Source organism: Sus scrofa, chromosome 10 (genome assembly GCF_054392235.1).
Source record: "Sus scrofa isolate SSC_HxYL_T2T_F1_AM1 chromosome 10, Sscrofa_HxYL_maternal_Yorkshire_Landrace_v2.0, whole genome shotgun sequence".
Taxonomy (NCBI): domain Eukaryota; kingdom Metazoa; phylum Chordata; class Mammalia; order Artiodactyla; family Suidae; genus Sus; species Sus scrofa.
In genome coordinates this window covers 353,958-373,456 of record NC_139392.1, presented here as the reverse complement: position 1 = coordinate 373,456, position 19,499 = coordinate 353,958, and the positions used below count along the sequence as shown (strand labels likewise).

Below are 19,499 nucleotides of genomic sequence, written 5' to 3'. Positions count from 1 at the left end.
ACAGCATTTGGCATGGAAGTAACGTTCCTTATCCAATAAAAATGCAAGAAAAATAGGTGATTTTCTAAAATGTACCGGGCTTTTATTTTTACCATATGACAAAGTGCAAGATGGGACTAATATCTAGATGGGCAGCTCTAAAGACACTTTAAAAATTATAAGACGCACAACACGTTAGTGGGGGTTAGCCCAGGTTGGAACAAGGGACTGCTGAAAACACCTTTGTTCTCTAATATTAAGATACTGATACTTGGGAGTTCCTGACTGGCTCAGAATGTGAAGGATCAGATATTGTCACTGCTGTGGCTCGGGTTCAAGCCCTGGACCAGGAACTTCCTGGTGTCATAGGGATAGCCAAAAAACAAACAAACAAACAAACAAACAAAAAAACCCGAAAACCAAAAACAAACAAAAAACGCTATATTTAAAAATACTTAAGCCAAAAGACTAATAACTCACCTTTGTTCAATGAGTTTAAAATAAACTGGAATAACCCAGTCTTATTTCTAAACACAAACTCAATAGCATTTAGGGTCTCCACAGCATGGTAATATAAGCAGAATTACCAGTACCTAGGCGTCCCAGACCAAACCCTTTGTCCTTTTCCAGAAATAGGCCCATCATGATGTTAAAATTTCAAAATCGTAGCTTTTTATAAAGTGATTATAGAGAAAAGAATTGGATCTTTGACAAAAGCCTTCTAGGTGTGCTGAATTTTTGTTTTCAGAGGTTTGGAAATTACACCGGGTGTGTTTGTGTTTCCTTTTGATTTAATGAATGTGTGTACATAAATAGACTTCTATTTTGAAGGCAGTTGATAAAGACACAGAGGGTATTTATGTGACAGAAGAAAAAGAACTTTCCTGTTGGGAACTTCCTGGCTCTTTGGCCAAGTAGCGATAAGCATGAATGGGGTGACGACTGAAGTACAGACTGCACTTCTGTGTGGCAGAGGACAAGATAAGAGGACGCAGGGAGTTTTAAATTATTATCAGCCCACCTCAACCTACAGTGTAAAGAGGTTTTGCTCATGGTGTTTTTACTCTTCAGACTTTGACGTTTGCAAACTATAGTCTCCATGGCAGCTCACTGTTTTCAATGTTAAGGATGAAGTCATGCTTATTTACAATGTCTAATTTTAAGAACCATAAAGTGCTTGCAGAATAATGTGTTAAATTTATTTTTAAATATTGCATATATACATATGCTTATCTGTAAATATATTATTTGTATACATACAGAGATGTAAATAAATATGAACTAAGAGTATCAAAGAGCAATATCAGGAATAGATGTTACTGCTGATAAAGTATTTATTTCTGTGTCTCGGTCTATAATTTTTCTTAAAAGACTAATTTGAGAGAAGGACATCATTTGAAGTTCTGCTACACAGATTTGCCTTATATTTACGTATGCCATAGTTACCAATTACTTAATTTATTCATTCCAAAAAATGTATCTGACACTCTATTTTTTAATAGAGTCAAAAGAGTTCATGAATTTGGCTGAATACATGAGAGGAAAAGAAAGGTCATTAACAGCCACCTATCCTTCCAATGCAACATAACACCTTTTTTTTTTTTTTTTGTCTTTTTGCCATTTCTTGGGCCGCTCCCGCGGCATACGGGAACTCACAACATAACACCTTTTGATCCTTTGTGTTGTACTGCCCGGGACTCAGCTACCATGAATCACTCCGCCATCTAAGACATTACTGTTGATGAAGGTCAGAATGAAAATATGGGAGTTCCTGTCGTGGCTCAGTGGTTATCAAATCTGACGAGCATCCGTGAGGACGCAGGTTCAATCCCTGGCCTTGCTTAGTGGGTTAAAGATCTGGCATTGCCATGAGCTGTGGAGTAGGTCACAGACGCAGCTCGGATCTTTCCTTGCTATGGCTGTAGTGTAGGCTGGCAGCTACAGCTCCAGTTCAACCCCTAGCCTGGGAACCTCCATATGCTCTGGGTGCAGCACTAAAAAGCCAAGAAAGAAAAAAAGAATGAAAATATGATACATCTAGTTCTGCCTACCAGGTCTTATGTTTTGCTCTCATTTTATAAACGGCAGCTCTATATATATAATTACAACGGAAAATTGTAATTCCACCTTGTATCTGTGTTTTTTAAATGGCTATGAGCAAAACACTCAGGGAAGCTTTGTATCACTTTTTAGTTTGGATTTGGAGCAAATATATTCACAAAAGCAGATTAATATTTTGGCCAATGTATATGTTGGTATATTATCTTTTATTAGGGAAAGCAATTTCATTAATTTACAAAAATACACGTGCACATGCCTGCTTAGTTTATTTTGGGTGTGTATTACCTTCAACATTCAACACACACTTAAATACTAAAGAATTTAGAAGATAAGAATTTTAGATGTTAATTCTTAATTTTTATTTTATTCTTCTAGGTATCCAAAATCCATACTTCTCAATCAATATGTATTTATAGGGAACCCATTTTAGCATGGAGAATATACCAATAAGCTATTGAAAGATCCCGCCACAGTATCTCATTCCATACTGCCCATCACTAAGCTAGTACTTTCTAGGTAATTTAGGGTTGAAAGACTGCCTACGTGCAAGCCCTTTCAGCTTCCTTCTCAAGCTTCAAAATACTCTTTCAAGCATATTTTCCACCTTCTGTGCTCTCAGAAGAGAACAGAACGTATTCAAAGCTAATCAATAATCCTCAGCATCTTGTTCGTTTATTCTTACTTTTCATGAGCCTTGCTTCAGCCATCATTTTTTCTTCTACTTGCTCTCTTTATTTTTATTTTTTTATTTTGTATCCATTATAAGATACCCTACCAGGCCCTCACAATCCTGTCCCCAACTTTTTCCACCAATATTTTCCCCAATACACCATGTTCTGACCAAACCTAAGTATTTATTATTTCTTCCCATCTTGTGTGCACATCCCTTCCCTTATGCCTTCGTTCATTCCGTAAATCCCTATTGCTTTCCTTTTTCATCTTTCCTTGGCAAAATCACTGATTCCGGACTCTGCTTAAACCAGGCGAGCATTTGCGTTCCACCCTGTGGATATGGCCTCGCTCTATGACCCCCCCCCCCATAGACATTATTCACACCTCCCAGGAGGTAGCTCTTATTCCACCTTGTATTATTATTACCTGCATGATTTTCTCCTGCCCCTCACCCCCGTTTTCGATTGGAAACTCGAGAAATCAACAGTGCACAGAGTGGTGCTTTCATCAAATCGGAGCTCAATAAACATTTGTCAAATCGGGTTAGTCAAAAGGAGCTTGCCCAAAAGTTAAGGGAATTCATTAAAATACTCCCAACAGGCATGTTTTTCTCTCTCAGTGTTTTGTTTTGTTTTGTTTTTTTAATACAAATCAGGAGAAGAGGCTGAGAACAATAAAGAGCCAAAACATTCCATCTGCTTGCCTCACATGAGAATGCCCATAACTGGTAAGTTAGCCCACAGGAATTAGGGAAGTACGTTTAAGTCATCAAGGAAAACATTACTATATTACCATAGCCTGTTACCACACACATTCTGGAGAGGTCCAGAATAATTAAAGTGGTTTAAGAAGAGCTTGCCTTTCCCCCAGAGTATGAATCATAAATAAAGGAATACTGACTAAATGCTAGTAATGGGTTCTATCAGCAGAAAACTTCTAACTAAAATAACTTACCTTATAGCTGAGATAACCAAGTAGGATTGTTTCAAAGAGACTTATCAATGCCACTGAAACCTGAAATATAAATTGCACCTTAATGAGAAAATGCAGCAAAATTAAAATGCATATTCTGACTACAATATGAGTAGTTTTATAAATGTGTGCATATATATGTGTGTGTATACACATGCAGATATACATCATGTGCACATACATAACATATGATATAGGAGATTACTATGTGGCACTTCAACCTCTCTATAGAGGAGGTAGACAGCAGGCTATCCCAGGTGCTACAGCTTAGTTGCTGTAATTTCCAATACTCTTCAGTAAGCCTTTTAAAATTTATTATCACAGATGTAAACATGGGATTATTTTGAGATGGTTGGGATTTGCAAGATATGGAAAGACTAGGTTGTTCTGTCTGTGTGTCCCGAATACACACAGTCACACGCAACTGCCCCGCCAAAAACAACGCCCTCACCCGGCCACACCACCACCCTCTCTAGTACACCCACCGAAAACAGCAGTTTCCTTCAGAAAATAAAGGGATGCAAGCTTGGAATGGAATTCTATCACCCACTTCAAATGAAATGAAACAGCAACATCCTTGAACACTAAATGAAATGGTTCATGTCAGCACTTCAAGATACTTTAGGATTGCATTTGAATGGGCTTCATAACCAATTCCCCTTTTGCAGCTGGAAGTGCTCGTCCTGGGTCCTCCAAGACAAGCGTCCATCCTTCTCTCTACTCTCTACTCCGTTTCCTCTGCTGAGCTACCCAAGCACTCTGCTTAAAACGGAAAGTTCCTGGTAAAGACATCCCAATTCTCTCGTGCGAAGGACTCCACACACTTTAGCAGAGAGATGAATATGATCAAAATAAGCAAGCAAGCACCCCAGGAAATAACTCAGGGAGCAAATACCTTTGCTCATAGATTCGTAAGGTTTAAGACAATCTGCCCAAGAGGGCAGATACTCTTTAGATGTTGAGACTTCGACTCATGTTGGAATAAAAACTTTGATTTAGATGGATTTTTAAACATAAAGACAATTTTTTTAAAACACATAACTCCATGACAATGCAAGTAAAATAAGTACAGAAGTGCATATAATAGCCAGGCATTGTCAGGACAGAAAAGGTGCACTTTTTAGTTTTTCTCCACAAATTCTCTAAATCATTATCATCCATATTTTTTCCTAGGTGTACACATTGTTAGATGATCTCTCCAACATTTCAGCATGAATTCCTCAAAATCCTATTCAAAAGTATTATTATTTAAAAATATCACTATTAGGTAAAAGCACTTTGAATATAACAAACTATCTCTCAAAACCCTACGTAACTATTCATAAAAATATTAACTTTCTTTACAAGTGTGCACCTCACTGATGGAGAATGCAGGAATTTAGCTCAGAGATTAAAAACTGCATTTTTAGTGAATGCTGAAATATCTGAAAGTTTATTTGTAAATTAGTGACACTGCAATGAAAGTCAGTATAAAAAAATAAAACACAACTTGACTCACAAATACGCAGACCTGTAAAAACTTGACTTCATAGTTACGATCACAATGCACATACTATTGAAATAATTCATTACTGTAAATAAAATGTACAGACCTCACAATCATCCTGACTTTAAAAGACAAACCAAACACTTGATTTTAAAGTATTTTAAAGGTTGTTTATCAATAGTGACTCTTAGTGTCTTTCCATTCCTTCCAGACTCAACTCTCACAGCTTCTGATTTTGTTTTAATCTTAGAGACTCTACTCTTTGAATGGTTTTTACTTTTTTTTTTTTTTTTTGGCCGTGACCATGGCATGTGGAAGTTCCCAGGCCAGGGATCAAATCCGCACCACAGCAGTGACCAGAGCTGCTTCAATAACAATGGTGATGCTGAACCTAACCTGCTGAGCCCCCAGGGAACTCTGGTTTTTACTTCTGAAAAACAGCAGTTAATAAAAGATCCTTGGTGGGAAAGAGACAGCAGTAGGTGAGTGGAAAGCTGTAAAAAACCTGCTGAGCATGAAATTCAACGGGAAAAGGAACAAAGGAGACAGAGACGGCTCCACACAACACCGCGAGGATAACTCCAACCTGCTGTTCTCCTCACACTGCCTCGCTCCTTCAGGCCTCCTTTCGTGACAGGCACACTTTCTGTTTTATTTACAAAATGATCTGCTCCAGGACCAAGCTCTGGCTACCAGTAATATGAACCATTCGCTCATTTGTTTACTCGTTGGACAATTACGTACAGGGATTCCATCGTGTTGAGGCATTGAGAATATGTTTACAAAAAGGAACCACAGACATGGGCTTTTGATTAATTTTCCAAAGCCCCAAGTCTTTGGGAATACCTAAAGTAGTTTGGGTAACTTGTTGTGCCTTAAAACACTGGTTTAATTTGGTTTTCCCGCACCCTCAAAAGCTTTCTGAAATCTAATCATGCTCATGAAGAAATTCTCAACAGGCAGAATGCAGAATAAAAACTTGAGTCTACAATGTGTATCAAGATTAATGAAACAATAAACCAAAACTCATTTTTGATATCAATAGTTTTCTTCCCAATAGTATTTCTCCATAAAACAGGAACAAATCCATTCACACAGAAATAAAACAAAATGGTACATAACCTGTAAGCCCCATAAAGGTAGACTTCTGTTCACCCAAAAGATATGAGACCTACAAAAAGAATCATAAGATATTAGTTTTTTAATTAGTTAGAAATACATACACAGTATAAAAGACAATAAAATTTCAAAATTAAAATTAGAAAAAAACTTTATATTGCTTCATTTGTTTCAGTAATATTCATCTTTATTCCTGGAAAAATAAAAAAGCTTTTCAAGTTTTGCATTCAGTCTCATGCTCATCATGTAAGAAAAGACAATGGGCCCGTATTTAAAGAGTGATGACAGCAGGGGAGGAAAACCTCAAACCCCTTGCTCCTCAATTCTCCACCGAAAAGTCACTTAAGGGTCTTCCATAAACATAACATAAAAGATTTTTTTATTTTTAACACTATTTCAACAATACAAAGGCAACAGTATAAACAATCGGAATAAAGTCAATTAACTCAGATTGTACGGAACACAAATATTTCAGATTTATGTTATTATAAAATATTTAATATACTGCCTAAAAAACACCTGTGACTGAGATTGCCCCAAAACATTATTCAGGACAAGAAATAACTGTCCTTAAATGTCTCTTAACAAACCTACTACCTCTGATGATAGAAGGATGGAAGGGGAGCTTGGGCTTAATAGACGCAGACTACTGCCGTTGGGATGGATGAGCAATGAGGTCCTGCTGTGTAGCACTGAGAACTATGTCTAGTCACTTATGACGGAGCCTGATGACGGGAGAAAAAAGAATGTGTGCATGTATGTGTAACTGGGGCACCATGCTGCACAGTAGAACAAAAAATTGTATCAGGGAAATAACAATTTAAAAAATTGTTTATACTCAGAGAACACTATATATTCTAAAGTCTCACTAAGTTAGAATTTTTCGCTGTTCTTAACTGATCCCTAATCTACATCATTTGGTGTACAGTTGATTCAAATACTAGTCATTCATAACAATATACTCTACTCAGGAAAAGATGAAAATAGCTATATTACACTGCCAAAAAATGCAAATAAAACCCAAAGCAGAACCAAGCCTACTCACTCTTTATAGTTCGGAAGTATTCAAGGAATCCCATAAAAAACTGCGTATTTTTAAATTTTTGAATCATTTTCTTTTTGGTAATATGTTAAACAAAAACAAAGAGCACTAAATAAACGCTTGAAAATTCTTGTTTTAAAAAGAACTGTACACTTTAGAAGACTATTCAAAGAAACAACCTAGGATATTAGACTAAAATACTCCCTCGAATTCCAAAATGCGTCACCCAATCTCTCTGGGTGACGGACATTTGTAGTTGCCCCAAACCAAACCCGTGACCTTTTTCACCAAAACAAGTGCTCTCAGTTTTTCCATCTCTGTAAATGGCACCAAATTCCATTATGTTTGGTACTGAAAGACTTAGCATCATCTTAGATGCCTTCTTCTCCTGCACTTGTAAATATTTAATGCATGAGTCACCAAACCTTTTCAACGTTTCCCACCAAATGTCTGCCGAATTTACCTACCTCACTTCATCTCCACTACCGCATCCCCCGTGACCTAAAGCATCATGTTCTCCAGCTGGACGCTCGCAAAAGCCTGTCGCTAGGACCCTACATCCTCTTTTACCTGCTAGATTTTTCTCTCTAAATTGTAATTATGCAGATTCTTTGTACATGCATATCCTATCACATCCCTCCCCTGGGTACTGACACCTCACTTTTGTTCAGGTAAAGACTGAATGAAGCTCTTTACTTGGCATTCCTAGACTTAGGCCACTGTGACACTCTGCTTCCTTTCACGGCCCTCTTCACATGCTCTTCCCTCATCCGAGGGCTCTCAGCTCAGCCCTGTCTCAGGAAAACCTTCACAGAGGCTTCCCTGGAGCAAGGACCCAACTCTCCTCTTAGGCTGTGTCACTTACCTGCCTCTTCTGGCCCTCAGCTAGGTTGGAAGCGGGTATTTGTTTGTCGATGTATGTCTTTAGTAGTTGCCTCCTTATGAAACTGCAGGTTCAATAAGATGACAGAGTACGTCTATTTCACTCGCCCTTAACGTCTTTGCAGGCACCTGCCTACAGTAGGCGAGGCGTTCAATGCGAACAAGTGGACAGCGCCAGTACAGGTAAGTAAAGCGTGGGTGATAAACTGAGAAGCGCGGTCCCGCCCAGAGCACAACTCTCAGGTGTTCTCGGGGACACCTGAGGAGTCAGGCCAAAACAAGGTATGTGGGGTGAAGGGGAGTATGTTGTGGGATCCATGGTCTGGAGCAAAGGGAATCATTGCCACAAAACCACAGACAGGAGACAGACGTCTCTGTAAAATTATAAAATAAATGGCAGATCAGAAGTTGGACAGCATTTTCCGAAGGAAGTTGGTAATTAACACAGACTTACTAAAAGGTAATTACCGAAGTAATGGCGTTTTCTTTGATCTGACATGTTGTTTGAATAAGTCCTGAAATAGCAGAGTATTTAAATTCAAGTAAGACTTTGTGGCTTCTTTTCCCCCAATTTTGTCAACCCCATTGACAGAAATGTACTCCACAGAAAAAAAACCTGTACAGCAATACTTATTGCCATATTACCTACAGCAGAAAAGTAACTGGAATCTGCTTGATGAACCAAGAGTGAGAGAATTCAAATAGCCTCCTCTTCATCAACAAGAGCAAAGATACCGTCAATGAGAAAACCGTCACCGATAAAATAATGTCTGTAAGATTGTCCAGTTATGTCAGCATGAGTATGCGGTGCATCTAAGTGTATGGACAGAGAATTTCCGAAAGAATGGTGGTGAAACTACCAAAGACACTTATTTCTACGTACTGAGATTTTAGGTAACTTTTGCTTCTTTTTCCTTCCCCTATGTACTTATATTGTAAGAATCATGAACCATTTACAAAATCATAAAAAGAAAATGAATTTCACTTTTTCAAATTATAAAAATAAAAGCAAACGTACAATCAAAATTTTTATCATAAATTATTTATAATTAATTTATATTAAGTTAAACTAGGCCTAGAGATAAAAATCATGTTTGAGGCATCATTGCAAAAAGCGGAAGAAGCATGTCAGGCAAATAGCAGACATGAACTACAGAAGATTAATAATGTGCAGCCCCAGCCCCTTTGCATAGCGCACTTATTTGTGGTAAATAAATACCTCTCAGAAAAGGGGAGCAAATAGCTGCTGCAAACGTCAGGACTGCTGTGGCAGCAGAGGTGGAGTTCAGGGAGTGAACATGCGAACTAGAGGAATAAAGCATCCGGTAACCAGGCAGAAGCACCAGGGTCAACACGCGGGAAAGCATTCGTGCAAAAGACAAGACAAACCCATGCTGGCAGAGCTCCACACCCAGCAGACAGGCTTGCACTGTCTTAACAAAAGCATGAGGTCCTAGAAGCTCCCTGGTGGCTCAGCGGGTTCAAGATCTGGCATTGCCACTGCTGTGGTGCAGGTCTGATCCCTGGACCCTGAACTTCCCATTATGTCGGTGTGGCCAAAAAATTGTATATTATATAAGCGCCTAAGCCAGAGTGGAATATTCTGACACTCTCCTAACTACAAAAAGAGTAAGACATGAGGACCAGCTATGGCTGTAGGCCCAAGTTTTCAAGGAAAGATAAAATTCAGTATGTGACCAGGAGACTGAAGCACAGTGGAGCTTAGCTGGTATATTAGGAAGATTTTCCAACAGCCAGATCCTTTCTAAACACGAGCATCCTTTACACCAACTCTCAGGGACGGGGCAGAGAGGACTAAATGCTGACCTCGAGGGAGTGGCTGTTAAGAGTCTTTCCAGACACAGAAGGGCTGAGGCAAAAGTGACTTCCAGTCCCTCCCACAGTGGAGAGTCGCAGGCAAAAAGCCACTCTTCAGCCAAAGGCTACTTTCTCAGCCTCTGTGTCAAGGTATGAAGATGTGACTGATTCTCAAGTAAGATTTTTGCATGATCTATAAGTTAAAGTGATGCTACCCATTTGCCGGCCAATAACTTTACGGCAGGTGTGTGCCTTGCTCATGCTTCCTTGACCTCCCTGAAAGCTGACGGCAAAGCCACAAAATCAAAGTGGCTTGCATATATGATATTGAACTTACCATCATGTTACAGTGTGTATTCATGTGGCGGATGTGTGCGTGTGTGTGTGTGTGTGTGTGTGTGTGAGAGTCACCATGTGGAGAAAGGTGCACCTGGACTAGGAACACCAGCAAAAACTCCAGTAAACGAAGAAATTCTCCTGAGTTTTGAGATGACGTGGCAGATCACTTGGCGATGCTTGAGTCTACACTGTTACCAACACAGACGAGGGAAGAAAAGGTCTCATGATGACATCCAGCCGCATTGGTCATCAGATGTTTAAAAACACCGTGAAAACTGAATTTCTCTTTTTAATAGCTGTTACCCTAAAGAAGAAATACTCTTCAAATTGGAATGTCATCTGAACACACTGGTTGCTCTATGAGGCACAGATTTTATTTATTTATTTATTTGGCTGTTATGATTTTTATTTTTTCCATTATAGTTGATTTACAGTGTTCTGACAATTTCTACTGTACAGAAAAGTGACCCAGTCACACTCACACACATATATACATACATTCTTTCTTTCACATTCTCCTCCATCATATTCCATCACAAGTGACTGTACTTAGTTCCCTGTGCTACACAGCAGGATCTCACTGCTTAGCCACTCCAAATGCAAGAGTGTGCATCTCTTAACCCCAGACTCCCCGTCCATCCCACTCCCTCCCTGTCCCTCCCAGCAACCACACGTCTGTTCTCCAAGTCTGTGACTTTCTTTTCTGTGGGAAGCTCCATTTGAGACACGGATTTTAAATGTAAATTCAAATACCATAAAATATAAGCACAAGTATGTGTTTCTTACCTCTCTTTGTGATTTGATGTTAAAAACTAATAATCATTTCAACAACGTTCTTTTTTATCTGTTGAAGCTCTCATCTGTGGCAAATGGAAGTTCCTGGGCGAGGGGTCAAAACGGAGCTGCAGCTGCAGGCCTGCACCACAGCCACAGCAACTCAGTACTCGAGCCACTCCTGCAACCTACGCTGCAGCTGTGGCAGCAGGAGATCCTTAACCCGCTGAACAAGGCCAGGGGAGAAGCCACATCCTCGCAGACACTAGGTCCAGTTCTTAGCCTGCTGAGCCACAAGGGGAGCTCCTCAACTGTTTTAAGTGGGTGGGAGGAGTGCATTTTGTCCCAGTGAAGAACCATAAGCACCAGCAGGCAACACATCAGTGCCAATGGCTCAGCTCACAATGAAATTCATAAACTACATGCTAAATGTGTTTCCTCTGCTAAGGCCTTTAAATCATTTCCTACACACTGTGTGTACCTTAGTACATCAGAGTTAGTCCTTTGCACAAATTTCATACATTCACAGTAAAATTCTTTTCCTATCCTTCAGTTTGTCCATACTTGCAACATTTTCATATCAGCTCTGGCTCCTGGAGGGGACTTAAAAATAAAGCAGAGCAACGCAAAGTATCTGCAGTTTTATTATGTCAGAAGCTCTAATTAAATAAATCTCTTTGCCGAATTAGTCTCATTATTTTAAAATACAGCCTGTGCCCAGAAAGGCCACTGCTGTTTTTCATTAACCAGTACAACACCGCCAATGGGAGCTAAATGGAACATTGTACTCAAAACGGAGCCATGAGTTATTTTGCTATGTTTTTTAACTGCAGTAATCCGATTTTTCAAATGTATATCCTCTATAATTATAGCTGAACATTCTTACTAATATGACGTAGAAGTTAATTATGGGTAACTTTGCTCTCGTAATGTTTCCAAATAATATTATTTTACTCTGCTTTCGCCCGCCAATGTCCTTTTACTCTTAGAAGGGTTCTATCATGCCTCACTGTATGATTCTCAAGTCTCTCTAATGTTCATTTTATTTATAAATCACCAAATTTTAAAACCCATTCTGGTGTGCTTGTAGAAGCGGATGAAATATGAACCATTTTGAATAATGCAGAGACAGAAAATGTAAGAGAGATAATATTGGCTGGCATCCCTAGGCAGTGACTTTGAAACATCCGGATTGTGCAAGGCTATCAATAAAACTGTTGAGCATCTTTCCGTTAATTCAGCAACCCTCACGGACCCACCAAGTCCGATGCAAATATAACATGGCCTTGCCCTGGGTGAATGTACAGGGAGAACAGAGGAGTAAACTGCAAAATCCGGGGCCGTGTGTGAAGTGTGGTGACACCCCAGAAACCACACCCAACCAGAGTGAAACCTGGCTAAAGGGCATAATGTCTGGTAAGAGCGTCAGATTAATTTTCATTCAATAAATGGTTGTCCTGAAGGTCCGAGGGTCCTGAGACAAGCTAAAAAAGAGGGGGTGCTGAGGAATAGGGGGGAAGCCAGAGGCCCGGATTTGGGAGAGAATGTACAAAGGCCTGGAGACAGTGGAGGGCGGAGTATGAACAAGCAGCTTCACGCAGGACCGCATGGCTGGACGAAGGGGCTGATGAGGTGAGGTAAGTGCAGGTCAAACTGCAAATGACCTTCTGGAGGTCCCCTTGGGGCTCAGCACATTAAGGACCCGGTACAGTCTTCGTGAGGATGCGGGTTCAACTCCTGGCTCCCTCAGTGGGTTCAGACTCCGGTGTGGCCACAAGCTACGGCACAGGTAGCAGATGTGGCTTGGACCCAGTGTTGCTGTGGCTGTGGCAAAGGCCGGAAGCTGCAGCTCCAACTCAGCCCCTAGCCTGGGAACCTCCACACGCCGCAGGTGCAGCCGGATAAAAAGAAAAGGAAAAAAACGACCTCCATTTATTCACTCCCTCACTCATTTGATAAGTAACCCCTGGTGCTGCATGTGTGCCAAGCTCTGAGGACTCAGGCAACTATCCCCGCCCTTGGGTCATGTCCAAGGGAACCTTCGCGGAACACACAGAAAGCAAAATAAGCAAGCATCATGTATACAAGACATGAAAGAGATAAACGCCATGAGGAACATGTAAAAAGAAAGGGGAAACGTATTCGAGAGACTTTTGCGAGGAGAATACTATTTTAAACAGGATATTTAGAGAAGCCTTCACTAAAAATGTGATTTGTTGTAGAGATCTGAGGGAGCATGCCCAGGCTACCCGGTGGAAGAGAATTCCAGACAGAGGGAAGGGCAGTGTGTCTGGAAGGGCCCGGGACCAGAGAAGAGGCCAACACGGCTGGAGCCAAATGGGCGGGGCTGAGTGACAGGAGGCGGAGACGCAGAAATCGGGGGTGCTTATAGCTACTGGGTACTTTGGCATTCAGAGCACAACTGTGCCAAGATCTGTCTTATATTTTAAAGGAACACTGGCTGCTCCATTAAGAATGAACCAAAGGGGGAGTTCTTTGGGGTGCAGTGGGTTAAGAATCCAGCGTTGTCACTGCAGTGGTGCTGCGGTGGCATGGGTCCAATCCCTGGCCTAGAAACTTCTGCATGCCACATGCATGGACAGAAAAGGAAAAAAAAAAAAAAAAAAAAAAAAGATAAACCAAAGTGGAGAAAAGGCAGAATCAGCAGGCATCAGGAAGGGTAATGCAGGAATCCAGGTGAGAAAAGATGGCTTTGCATCAGGAGAAGGGACTGTATGCTGGATCTCTCTTGAAGGCAGAAACTATTGAATTTTCTGGGGGTTCTGCACAGGCTGCAGAATGTGAGAAGAAAGGAGAAGGAAGAATGACTCCAAAGCATTTGGCCTAAGCAACTGTTCCGATGGAGCTGCTATCCCCAAGATGTGGGAGGCTGTGAGCAGAGAGGGTTTGGAGAAGGTGGGGCTGCCGTTCGCTGAGATGCGCAAAAGCACAGAAGTGGGCTAGAACATGGCAAGCTTGCGATGCCTACTAGACCTCCAAGCAGAGAAGGCGAACTTAGACTTTTGGGGCAGGGGGTGGGGATGGAATGACGGTGGGAAGGCGCTGGCTTCCGATGACCAATGAGTTAAACCAGGACGGAGAGATGAGTGCTGAGGTTCTCAAAGTCAAGAGCAAGCAGGAGAAAACCTCTGCAGCTTTACATGTAAAGTGGGAATAATAAGATGAACTGTGTGTTGAAGGAAACAACACCCCTAAAACCACCAGCCCAATGCCAGAAAGTGTAAGAACTCTAAAATATAAAACCTTTCCAAGAGCTGAACATTTCCTAAGGGTAGGAGATGTTCTTTTTCATGGCTGAGTCCTCATTTACAGCAGTGCAGACACATGCTAAGTATTCCATAAAGACACAGTGAACTATCCATAATTATATTCATTAAATACTTTCACAAAGAATTATCGCATAAATTACCACACCATGAAATTTCACTTGTTAACCTTTAACTTAACTCCAAACCCTTTCACAAATATGAAATCCTTTTCAGTATCTAACCAAGCTGAAGAGTAACTAGTTCATTTACATTAAAATAAATAAAAATTAAATAATATGTTATGCCTCTGTTTTCTGTTTCACTTTGATCTTTTTTATTTTTTAATTTTCTTTGGGGCAAACTGCTACATGAAAAAAATAATCGTACAGAAATTAGCAGAATTTTTTTTTCTGCTTCGAAAATTATTTTAAATGTAGTAGGCTGGACAGAGCCCCACAGTGGTGGTGAGATAAGTACTATTCAGGCCGTTATACACCCAGTCCTCTTCTCTATTGCTTCTCGCAAAGGACAGACACTAAAAGGAAAGTCCATAAATGAACAGAAATGCCGTTTAATAAAAGCAACAGGATAACAAATGGAAAAGCAAGTTTAGGGTAAATCAATGTCATTTACCTCAAATTAGATAAAGAACCACACCAGCTAAATCTGACACTTGAACCAGGCAACCAATAAATGCTGAAATGTTTCCATTCAAGAGTAAATAACTTGATTTGCTGCTGTTTTGATGATTTTTTTTTAAGATCCCACATATAAGTGAGATCATACAGTATTTATCTTTTCCTGCCTGACTTATCTCACTTAGAATAATGCCCTCAAAAAACCTTAAAAAATAAATAACATCGAGACTGTAACTGGAAATACTTACAAAGCTGGTAAGTATTAAATCTTTTTGGAATATATGTGAATCAAGAACAAGAAGGTATCTGGGTCTTTTAAAAGACTGACCCATAGCAAGAAATTACTTGGAATATTTTGACTAGCAATATAAATGTAATGGGTACGTGTCAGGTATTAGCATTAATAAAACAGAAAAAACAAAAAAAAGAGATGTTTAAAGAGACCCTACAGAGACTACGTTATGTATTAACCAAAAGCCAGATCAATTTAATCGTGATGAACACCTACAATGTCCTTGAGAAAATGCATCTGATATAACCTTCTTCTAAATGACAGTTCGGGAGGTGATTCGGGATGGCAGTGTAGGAAGATGCTGAACAGCCTCCTTCTATGGATACGCCAAATCTACAGCCACATACGGTCTGAAACGACCTGAGCAGTTCCTCCAAAAGGAATGAAGGGTCATGATGAGACAGGGAGGGAGCAGAGACGCTGTCCCATCACAACAGCCACGTCAAATGTGGTGACCCATAGGCAGGAGAAATCTCACTACACAGAACCTGTCCCTGAGAGGTGGGAGTCTGGGCCCCACACAGACACACAACCCTTGGGACCTGGACAGTGGAGCCCCGAAAATGGCCAGGGTTGGGAACCAGTGGGACTTAGAGTCAGGAGACCCCAAAGGCTGCGGGGTATGTAAAGTCTTCTCTTTAAGGGCTCCCCGTCAGACTAACTCACACCGAAACCAGGAGAAAAGGCAGCAGTTCAAAGAGCACCTCGACCACACAGGAAGGAGATTCATTAGCCAACCTTCACCGAGGGCACAGGGATCTGTTTGGACATTACCGGGAAACAGAGACACTGGCAGGCGCCATTCGTGTGCTCTCTTCGCGAGTGCCACCCCCACACCATCCTGTGGCCCCACTGAAGCCTAGGGATTTGCCCAGGCCCGGCACTCCCCATGGCTCTAGATGCCAGCAGGTGCATGAAGTCCACACAGGGATGCTCTCGAGTACCTGTCTTCCTGGGCCCCAGGAGACTGAAACCACCCAGAGTGACAGCTCTTGGCAGTTACCACCCCAAGAACATCACATAGCCAGCAGCCTGAAACACAGATACACACACCAGTCTTCCACTAAAAAGGCTATTTTCTTATTCTGGAGCCTCAGCGTGAGTGGTAGGATATACTGCACAATACAGGAAACGTAGCCAGTATTTCTTTTTATGATGATTTTTATTTTTTCCATTATAGCTGGTTTACAGTGTTCTGTCAACTTTCTACTGCACAGCAAGGTGAACCAGCCACACATGCATGTACACATTCTTTTTTCTCACATTATCATGCTCCATCATAAGTGACTTGATATAGTTCCCAGGGCTAGGCAGCAGGATCTCTCATTGCTTATCCATTTCAAAGGCAATAGTTTGCATCTATTAACCCCAAATTCCCAATCCATCCCACTCCCTCTCCCTCCCCCTTGGCAACCACAAGTCTGTTCTCCATGTCCATGATTTTCTTTTCTGTGGAAAGGTTCAGTTGTGCCATATATTAGATTCCAGATATGAGTGATGGCCAATATTTTAGAATAATGATCAATGGACTATAACCTTTAGAAACTGTGAATCATTATATTGTACATCTATATCCTGTGTAATACAATAAATGCGTCTTTTCAAACGGCAGAAAAAAATGAGACATGAAAGAATAAAGCAGTAACTAAAGAAAATACACCTGCTGTACCAAGTAACAACCTGCCACCATCACAAAGTTTGACCATGATTTTATTTCCTAAGAGGATATCCCTTTAAAATCACTTTCTGGGTGTCATTTACGAATATCCACATAACAGCTCTCCGATGACTTAGGTCATTTTACAACATGTTATGCTGGAAATCACATGATCTTCAGAGTCAGAAACAAGTGATCCTTGGAGTTCCCACTGTGGCTTTTAGCAGTAACAAACCCAGCTAGTATCCATGAGGACACAGGTTCAGTCTTTGGTCCCACTTAGTGAGTTAAGGATCCGGCATCACAGTGAGCTGCGGTGTAGGTAACAGACGTGGCTTGGATCCCGTGTTGCGGTGGCTGTGGCACAGGCCAGCAGCTGCAGCTCTAATTCAACCCCTAGCCTGGGAATTCCCATATGCTGCAGGTGCAGCCCTAAAAAGCAAAAACTATATAAATAAATACAAAGAAAAAAGAAACAAAGAGATTCGTTTCCTAACTGCTACTTACCAGTTAATTCAGACAGTTAGACATCAGCCCTGCCAGCATCCCAGGTTTAATTTGTTAAGTTCAGACAAGAAGTTGACAAGAACAAATCAAAGACCAAACACTTACTGCAAATTGCAGTTTTAAGGAACTAAGTTCTTGACTTAGAGATCAAGCTCCGTATTACCTAATATCATAAATATTCCTCAGGTTTTCCACATGTCTCGAGGGCACAGAGGAGTTCTCGGGGAACCTGGGCCGGAAGAGACCACCTCTGCCCTTTCCCAGGCCTTGTTATAGCTCACCAGTACCTCCCAGAAAGGAACTAATACATTCATCTAGAGCCCTGACTTGCAACTCTCACCTCCAAATTGCCTCACTGGGAGGCCAGCAGAGATTACAACAGTGGACCCACAGAATTACATATATTTGCATACTTTAAAGCTGCTGCCTGAAAGTCTGGATTCCAGTCAGCCTGACACTGGGTGCTAACTGAGATCCCTACCTTAGAACACTGGCAGGGCTTAGCACAACTCAAAAACTGGAACTTATCAACAATAAATCAGGCTGTTCAAACAATCATAAATATTTGAGAGACGACCAAGAGCTAGGGTCTAAAATGCTTCAAAAAAACTGAAGTGAAGGAACGTTTCCAAAATCACTAATGGAGGCTTGATACCCTGACAACAGCACCAGACACAAAAAGTCACACACAAAAATACTACAGGCCAATATCCCTGATGAATATAGATGCAAAGCCCTCAACAAAATATTAGCAAACAAAATTCAAGCATATATTAGTGAGGATTATACACCACGATCAAGGGGGATTTATCCCAGGGATACAGAGATAGCCAAACATCTCATTAACATTAACCACATTAACAAAATGAAGGATAAAAATCAAATAATCATCTCAACTGATACAAAAGAAGCATTGCTGAATTTTGATTCGACATCCATTTATAATAAAAACTCTCAACAAAGTAGGCATACAAAGAATATACTTCAACATAATAAAGGCCATATATGAGGAACCCACAGCTAATACTACACTCAATGATGAAAAGATAAAAGCTTTACCTCTAAGAACAGGAACAAGAAAAGTACACCCACTCTCACCACTTTTATCAACATAGTATTAGAAATCCTAGCCAAAGCAATTAGGCAAGGAAAAGAAACAAAGTCATCCAAACTAGAAAGGAAAAAATAAAACCATCATTGTTTGAAGACAGTATGAGACCACATAAAGAAAATTCTAAGAACTCCCCAAAAACCTGTTAGAACTAATAAATGAATTCAGCAAATTGCAATATACAAAATCAATAAATAGACTCCTTACCCATGAGTTCTACATCTGCAGATTCAACCAACCATGGGTCAAAAGTATTTGAAAAAAAGTTCCAGAAATTTTCAAAAAGGAAAATTTGAATTTCTGCATAATGCAAACTATATACACAGCATTTACTCTGTATTCAGTATTACGAGCAATATAGAGATGATATAAAGTACATAGGAGGATGTGTTTAGGTTACATGCAGATACTATGACATTCTATGTAAGGGGCTTGAGCATCCCTGGATTTTGGTAACTGTGCTAGGACTGCTGGAACAAATTCCCTGTGGATACTTAAAAATGATTGGATAGAAATATGTGCATTTCTATAAATTTTAATAAAATATCAGAAAAGTAAATTAAGAAAAATCCTATTTACAATTGCATTAAAGAGAATAAAACACCTAGAAGTAAATTTAACCAAGGAGCTAAAGACCTGTACACTGAAAATTATACTGAAAAAAGAAACTGAATAAGACACAAAGAAATGGAAAGATAATGTGTGTTCATGGATAGGAAGAATTAATATTCTTAAAATGTCCATACTACTCAAATCTACAGATTTAATGCAATCTCTACCAAAATTCCAATGACATTTTTCACAGAAATAAAACAAACAATTTGAAATCTTCTATGGGACCACAAAAGACCTGAAATAGCCAAAGAATTCTTAGAAAGAAG

At 40.3% G+C, this 19,499-nt stretch overlaps 1 protein-coding gene across 49 annotated transcripts in view; it reads right to left on the bottom strand.

The window, feature by feature from the left end:
• KCNT2 (potassium sodium-activated channel subfamily T member 2) overlaps window positions 1–19,499 on the bottom strand; it is a 339,459-nt gene that overhangs the window by 210,102 nt on the left and 109,858 nt on the right. For all 49 annotated transcript variants that reach the window (XR_014817188.1, XR_014817189.1, XR_014817194.1 and 46 more), the window contains 2 exons: window positions 6,293–6,341; window positions 3,667–3,726 (listed from right to left, as the gene is read on the bottom strand). Coding sequence is in view for 24 of the 49 variants with exons in the window: in XM_084978993.1 (XP_084835119.1) it covers window positions 3,667–3,726; window positions 6,293–6,341 (109 nt within the window). In the remaining 25 variants the exon portion in view is untranslated. The remainder of the gene's footprint in view (window positions 1–3,666; window positions 3,727–6,292; window positions 6,342–19,499) is intronic.